Below are 8363 nucleotides of genomic sequence, written 5' to 3' on the forward strand. Positions count from 1 at the left end.
GTCTGCTCATTCCAGGCAGAGATTAATTACCTCTCAACCAGGAAGGCTGGTAGCGAGTAACCACTCCGGCCTCCTCCAAGATGGAAGCTATTCTCTCCTGAAGCTAGGAAAAGGGGTCAGCCTTTTACTCACCCAACAAAGTAATACAAGAGTCAGAGTCCAAGTAGAAGTTGAGCTCCAAGCCCACAATCCAAACCATAGTCTCCAGTGAAGCTCCCTTGAAGACTACCTAAGATTATCTCCAGAAGACAATCTCTTCAGACTATCTTCTCAAAGACAATCTGCCCTGAAAGAGTTAGGGGCTTCCTTCTTATGATGACTTCTTGTCCCTTTCCCTCTTCACAGGGGCCAATCACAGTTTCTGAATTGTCTGTCATTGCCCAGAGGGCAGTGTCTGTAGGATTAACTTCTCACCTTCTGAAAGTTAAGTTCTCATCAAAAAGATTTACAGATTCCTGATTTGATTGAATTTCTAAGGTTGTGAATTTTCTAAGTACCTTCCTAAGGTCTAAGTACCTAGTACTTAGTAAGGTGTTTAATCTTCTGTTGATTCAATTCAAAAGTAGATAAGGGGTGACTGATCCTGTCTTCAGTCTAGTTAGGTACTAAGTAGGGGTACTTAAGTTAAAATTAACTCAGGATAGACAATAGAGTAAAGAATTTTCTTTCACATACATGTGCATCAATATCTGCTGTATTATATAAATCTCACTTTGTCCACTCAAGAATAGTTATCTATGCTTATGGGACAGATGGGGCTATAGTTTGTCTTTTTTTGCATGTGTCAATTGGTCAGTTAGCATTTTTAAGCACCTACTATGTGCCAGGCAGTATGCTAAATACTAGGGATTAAAAAGAAGGCCAAAAGTAGTTGTTGCTATTAAGGCATTAGTTTTTATGGAGAGGGCAACATGCAAATAACTATGTACAAACATACAAGCAGAATAAATTGAGTGTAGTTTTGCCAGGAAGTACCAAGATTAAGAAAGAATGGGAAAGGCTTTCAGTTAGAGATGAGATTTTAGCTGAGACTTGAAGCCAGGGAAGCTAGGAGGTAGAAAGGAGGAAGGAGAGAGTTCCAGGCATAGAATGATCATCAAAGAAATGACTTGAATACAGGAGATAAGATAATCATGTTGTGCATGAGGAAAAGCAAGGAAATCTGTATCTAGATCTCAAAGTATAAGAATAATGGAAAGTTCCAGGCTATAAAGGGCTTTCAAAGCCAAAAGGATTATAGATAGCTAGGTCTGAAAGAGTCTGAGAGTCTGATGAGTGAATCCCCTTAAAGTGGTGGCATTATTTGAATTTGCATTGCAAATTTCCTTGGGGCTGGAACCAATTATTATATTTTACATAATTATAACTCCAAACTGCAAGTATGAACACATACAGATACTTTAGTGAGTTCATTATTCACACTAATTGAGGCCTATTTGTTGGGAATCACTAGAGTTTATAAGAAGAGGAGGCTGATATGGTTAGACCTTTGTTTTTGATGGATAAACTTCACAGATGCATGGAGGCTGGACTGAAATGAGGAGAAACTAGTTAAGGAGATCAACCAAATGACTATTAACAATAGTCCAAGAATAAGGTGATGAGTGCCTGTAGTAGGATGGTTATGGTGTCAAAGGGGAGAAGTGGACACATATGAGACATTGTACAAGTGATAAGATTCGACCTTTGTTTTGCTGTTGGGACAGTGGTGAGGGTTTGAGAGAATGAGAAGTAGAGAATGGCACCGAGAGGATGTGACCTGAGATGATTACTGCAAGGATGGTGGTAACTTTAACAGTAATAGGCTGTGACCTGAGGGAAGAGCCAACAAACTCCATAGAGAAGGAAGGATCAGAAGGATCATGAAAACTCTGAGAGAAGAGAGTATGGATAAAATAGAGATTAGGGCTGAAAGATAATATGGAAAGATGAATTCAGAAGTGAAGTATAACTAGACTCGTTGAATGAGCCAAAGCTTAATTTTTGATTCTATTATAATCTCCATTTTTATTAATGTCTTGAATGCTCATAAAATTTGTGGATCGTGCAAAGTTGGGAGGAAGAGACAGTGTGCTGAACAACAGAACTGAGATCTTCAAAGATTTTGATAGGCATCGAGTGCTGGGCTTGGAGTCAGGAACAAGTGAGTTTAAATCCTGACTCAGATATTTACTAATTGTGTGACCTCAAGAGTAAGTCACTCAACCTTTGACTGCCTCAGTTTCCTTATTTGTAAAATGGGATAATAGTATCATGTTCATGGCCTCCAGGGTTATTGAGGATCAAATGAGATTTTGCACACACACAAATCTGTACATATAAGTGTATATGTATAGAGTATCAAATGATATTTTATACATACATAAATCTGTATATATATGCATATACATGTAGATTATCAAATAAAAGTTTATACATGTACATGAACATATATGTATGTCTATGTTTTGCTTTGCAAATATCAAAATGCTATGGGAATGCTTTGTTGTTGTTGGTCAGTCATTTTAATAGTGTCTAACTCTTTGTGACCTCTTTTGAGGTTTTCTTGGCGAAGGTACTGGAGTGATTTACTATTTCCTTTTCCAGCTCATTTTACAGATGAAGGCATGAAGCAAAAAGAATTAAGTGATTTTTCCAGGGTCACACAACTAGTTAAGCATGACCAATATTCTATCCACTGTGCCACGTGGCTGCTCATGGAAATGCTACCCATAATTATTATTACTGTAGTAGTATTATTTTTTAGAAATATGAGTCATTTCACTAATTCTCAAATCCATGACTTTATACTAAAAAGAAATTAAATTGTTTATTAATATTTTTATTTTTATTAATTATTTTTATGTTCTAAATGTGATGAATTTATTTTACTTTGATGCAAAACCAAAGCTTTCATTATAGCACAGAGACCAATTTGATAAAAGATCATGAAAAAGTTGTATAGGACATGCAGAACGTGATGTACAAACTGAAGGATTAGGTAATTTCCTTTATAACATTGGCACCATCAAGTAAACTTTCTTAATAGTTATGTAAGTTTTAATCCATTATTTATGAAAACGAAGTTATTGTTATAAACCTGTCATTAGGATTTTTCCCTTCCCAAATTGATTCTCATTCCCTTTTCCTCTATCCTGGCCATATTTACTATGTCTTCATTTTTCTATCTTTTTCTTTTTTTGCATTACTTGATAAAGATATCTTTCCACATTTCTTTCTATTTCTCATACTTATCTTTCTTAATTTCTTAATTCTTACTGGCAGTTGATTTTTTTATTTTGACCTTTATTATTTTATAGTTGTCATTATCAACATTCTATTTTATAATGCTCTACTATATGAATATACCACAAATGATGTGTCTATTATATTATTAGACATTTAGTTTTTTTCAAGTTTCCAATTATTTCTCTGAAAATCTTTAAATGTAAAACCCTTAAATTGATCTTCTAATACTTTGAAGATATATTTCCAACATTAGAATTATCAGGCCAAAAGGATTTGAATGTCTTTTCTTGATTGTTGTTAAATTTCTTTAAAAAATATTCTAAAAGTTTGAAATTCTCTGAGAAATGAATAAGTATACGTGGTTATCTACAACCATTTCTGCTTTTAAATTTCCTTGGTTTAAATATTTTTTTGCCATTTTTTATAGATGTGAGGTATGTCTAAGCTGTCTAAGTTTGCACCTATGCTTGTTAGATTGCATACTTTTCAAGTAAATATTAAAAATTTGTGTCTCATTTTGTAATATTCATCTATGTCCTTTCACTATATACTTTATCAAGGATAGAATCATAATCACTAGTTAGTTTTTTTAGTATTTCTTTATATCTTTTGTATATCATGTTCATATCTGTCATAATTGCCACAAAGTTTCCCCAATCTTTTTCTAAATATATTCATGTGCTTAAGCATATCTACTTCATCGGTAATAATTTATTCCATTTGTTGAATAAAAATCTCTTCACAATTGAGAAAATACTTTATTCCATTTTATGTTATTTTCCAAATGTCTATATTTATATTTCTCTCTCCTCTAACTGCGGTTCACTGGGGCATATTTGTGGGTATTGTACCTTTCCTCCCAGAATGTAAAGTAATCTTTCATGTCCTTTTGTTGTAGTAGAGTTGAAACCTCTATTTGTAGCCTGGGGTCATAATAACACTTTCCTTTAGCTGCTACTACTTCATTTTCCTTTTTTCATTCTTTTAAAAAATGTAAAAAATTATTTGTTTGTTACATTAAAATACCCAGTTAACTTCCTCCCTCCCCCATTAGAGAAGGTATAGTTTGATAAAAAGATACCTGTATGTATAAAACTATGTTTTACCTAATTTTCTTTAACAATTCTTTCTCTGAAGGTTGAGTGATTTGCTATTTCCTTCTCCAGCTCATTTTACAGAGGAAGAAACTAAGGCAAATAAGGTTAAGTGACTTGTCCAGGATCATGCAGCTAGTAAGTGTCTGAGACTAGATTTGAATTCAGGAAGAAGTCTTCTCTCCCAAGTACCATCTAGCTGCATTGGATTATCTGATACTTCTACATTAATTATTAAAATCATATCTCTCAATAATTAATCATTTAGTCCAAGGTTCCAAAAAAGTTTATTAATTTTGTTTAAAATTAAATAATCTGCAAAGACCCATTTTTTCATTGAATTTTGCTAGTTTCTATCTCAACTCCCTAATTTTCTGTGCTTAATATAAATATCAAGGTTATTGGATATACAAGTTATTAAGAATGTAGCAAACAATGAGAGCCGCGACTAATGATTTAAGTATTTCCTGAGGGAAAGATTACAAAAAAAGAGTAACATCTAACTGCCATTGTTACTACTGTCTTCTCAATTCTTGTCATGGTGGCACCATTCAGTGTTTTAGTATAGCTTCCAGGGTATATCAAGAATTCTCTTCATAATGTTTCTTCAACTTATATAAATTGATGCAATGAGAAATGAACAGAACCAGGAGGACAATTATAAACAATAATAGAAATAGTGTAAACATAATAAACTGTGAAAGGCAGTAACTGATTAGTTCAAAGATCTACCACAATTCCAAGGGATCCATGTTGAAAAATGCTATCTACCTATAGATCGAGAACTGGTGAAGTGAGAGTAGAGTTTGAAGCATATTTTTTCACTTTATTTTTTTATTGTTTGCTTTTTTTGTGAACATAGCTAATGGGAAAATACATTTTGCATGATTTTATGTACATAGTAATGGATATAGTATTTCTTTCCATATTAATAGAAGGGAGAAGGAGAGGAAGGAGGAAGAGAATTTGGAACTGAAAAACAAAAATAAAATTCTTCACAAAATAAGATAAAAATACAAAAACATATTCTCAGGAAAAATTCTTTTATGCATATTGGGATCACTTCAGACAGTCTAGTTTAGAGATTGTAGAATGACAGTTAAACTGAGTCTCTTGTAGGTCTCTTACTTCTCTTGAGACTATTAAGGATTAATAACATGATTTTCCTGAGAAGAGAAAGGAAGGGTGTGATGAAGAGAATAAATAATTCCAAAGTCTCTACTCTGTGGTACATACTTTGCTAAGGACTTTATAAATATCATTTCATATTTTCTTTACACCATTTTGTGAGGTAGCACTATTACACTCTCCATTATACAGCTGGGAAAGTTGAGGAAGAGAGAGGTTAAGTGATTTACCCAGGGTAACAGAGTTAATAAATGTTTAAGACTAAATTTGAACTCAGGTCTTCCTGACCCCAGCTTCAGTGCTCTCTTCACTGTGAGATTTTGTACATTCACAGAGAAAGCTTAAATATTTTAACAAGTTTCTGATAATTTCTCTAAGTATGACATTAGTTAATAGATATCTTCATTAACTAATGATCATTCAGTTTGTGTGTGATTAATTTTAATAAAAAGTATCCTAAATCCCAATATATGAAGTGGCAAAGTCCAGAAGCCACATAGTAGCTGAACCAGTAAATAAGAGATCTTTCCAAAATATGTAAAGTTTATGCAAAATATTAGGAATTACCAATTTGACTTTTCAGCCAGTCTCATGTGACAATAGGGACAATGGTGCTATCTTTGAACACAAAGCAATAAATCTTCCAAACAAAGTAAGGGCACTGAAAACCACAGAATTTGTCATGTTTTCTGTAAAAATAGAGTTCTGAATAAAACTTTCTTCACAGCTCCTTTCACCTCTTTGTTCCTCAGGCTATAGATGATGGGGTTCAGCATTGGAGTTACTACCCCATAAGAAAGCACAATGATTTCATCAGATGTCTTTGTGTCCTTGGACTTGGGCTTCATATACATGAAAAGGGCAGACCCATAGAACAAAATCACCACAGTCAGGTGGGCTGAACAAGTGGAAAAGGCCTTTTTCCTCCCTTCACTAGAGTTAATTTTCAGGATGGTGGCAAGGATGAAAATGTAAGAGAAGAAAATGAGCATCAGAGGGATGATTAAGAGAACAATACTCCCCACCATCATGATAAGCACATTGAGGGATATATCTACACAAATAAGCTTGAGAAGGGCCAAGATCTCACAGGTAATGTGGTCAATAATATTCCCACAAAAAGGCTTTATCATGGCAAGCACAGTTTGTATCAGGGCTATGAGAAATCCAGCTATCCAAGTCCAAGCCGCCATCTGTGCACAGAGTCCCTTATTCATAATGATGGTATATCTTAAGGGATTGCAGATGGCAACGTATCTGTCATAGGCCATCACAGCCAGGAGTATACATTCTGTTGATCCTAGTCCAAGAGAAATAACCATCTGTAGTGTACATCCAAGGAAAGATATCGATTTTCTCTCAGACGTAAAATTAATCAGAATCTTAGGAATAAAGGAAGATGTGTAACAGATGTCCAGGAAGGAGAGATTCCCAAGGAAAAAGTACATGGGCGTGTGAAGACGGGAATCCAGTACACTGATGATAATCAGGATGCTGTTTCCCAAAAGGATCACCAAGTACATCAACAAACAGAGCACATAAAGAGATATCTGGAGGCCTGGGTAATGAGAAAGACCTACCAGAAAAAACTCAGTTACAGCTGTGTAATTCCCTTTGTCCATATTAATTTTTCTGTGTCACCTGTGGGAATTATAGAAAGATACTTGTCATAGAAATGAGATTGAACAGTAACAGTGGTGTACATTTCTATCATATATGATTTGTTCTTTTTATTTTTCCTTCTGTTAATATCAATTTTATTTGGATTTCCATTGATAGACACAGATTTTCAAATATATGAGCAAGAGTGCAAAGAAAACAGAAATTCGAGCTTATATTTACAAACAGATCAGAGCTGGTTAATGATTTTATATGTGTATAATTTCTATTCTTTACTGAAACTATCTTTCATATAAAAAGACCTACAATATCCTCATTTCCTTGACTTTTTTACTTTTAGTCACTCTGAAGATTATTTTATTGCTATTTTTGCATTTTAAGTAAGTTTTGCTTTTTGGATTATGGTTTTCCCTCTTCTTTATTACGTCATATATTTTGTACTTTTTCAAATCTTTTCCCATTTATCTCATCATCACTGACTGTCATAATATTCCTTGTAGTTGGCAAGCATTATAATCTCCATTTAACATATGAAGATATGAGAAACTGAAAAGTTAAGCAATTATTTGTAGTAAGAATTCTTGTCTCCTGATTTCTAGTCCAATACTATTTTTTTTACTTCACTATGCTGCCTTCCAAGGCCTCATAGGAAACATCAACTTTTGCTGTGAACTTGTACCTTAAGGGAGGGCCTAATACTTTGATCAATGGACCTTTCTCCAAACCCTGACAATGTGCCTGGACTCATTCCTCAAAGGTTAGCATACTAATACCCAGTCAACTTGAAAAGAAATTTAATTAAGTTGCTTTTAATTACTTATTAAGATTAAGGTATAATAGAAGAGGAATAATATCAAGAGAGTTTGCAATGTAGAAAAAATGCCTATATCAGTTCCCCTACCTTGCCACACACTTTGGTGTTTGTACCATAAGGAAATTTAAGACCTAGTGTTTTGGTTTCATGACTAAGCCACCTGAGAAAAGGAATGATGAAAAGTCCCGTTCATCATCCCTGTTAAGAACCTGAATATCTAGCTCTGTCCTATAAGCCCTGTTCATTTGTTTGAACAGTGTTGAATCACTGTCTATGCTTATAAAATCTGTAAGAACTTGGACTATACCGAGAGTCTGTAGACCCTGAGTTTTTAAAATGCAGCTCTACAATCAAAGCAGTTTTATTCAGATTTTGCCCAATTCTTTTTCTTTCTTTCTTTCTTTCTTTCTTTCTTTCTTTCTTTCTTTCTTTCTTTCTTTCTTTCTTTCTTTCTTTCTTTCTTTCTTTCTTTCTTTCTT

At 33.9% G+C, this 8363-nt stretch overlaps 1 protein-coding gene across 1 annotated transcript; it reads right to left on the minus strand.

Annotated features, from left to right (window-relative positions):
- Positions 1–6130: 6130 nt before the first annotated feature.
- LOC123230994 (olfactory receptor 13D1-like) lies at positions 6131–7072 on the minus strand. The gene has a single exon (XM_044657196.1). The coding sequence runs from the start codon at positions 7070–7072 to the stop codon at positions 6131–6133; it is 942 nt and encodes a 313-aa protein (XP_044513131.1).
- Between the last annotated feature and the right edge of the window lie 1291 nt (positions 7073–8363).

This window comes from Gracilinanus agilis, chromosome 1, assembly GCF_016433145.1.
Source record: "Gracilinanus agilis isolate LMUSP501 chromosome 1, AgileGrace, whole genome shotgun sequence".
NCBI lineage: Eukaryota > Metazoa > Chordata > Mammalia > Didelphimorphia > Didelphidae > Gracilinanus > Gracilinanus agilis.

Excerpts from the sequence above, each read along its gene's own strand:
- LOC123230994 (XM_044657196.1), bottom strand. The coding sequence starts at position 7,072 with ATGGACAAAGGGAATTACACAGCTGTAACTGAGTTTTTTCTGGTAGGT.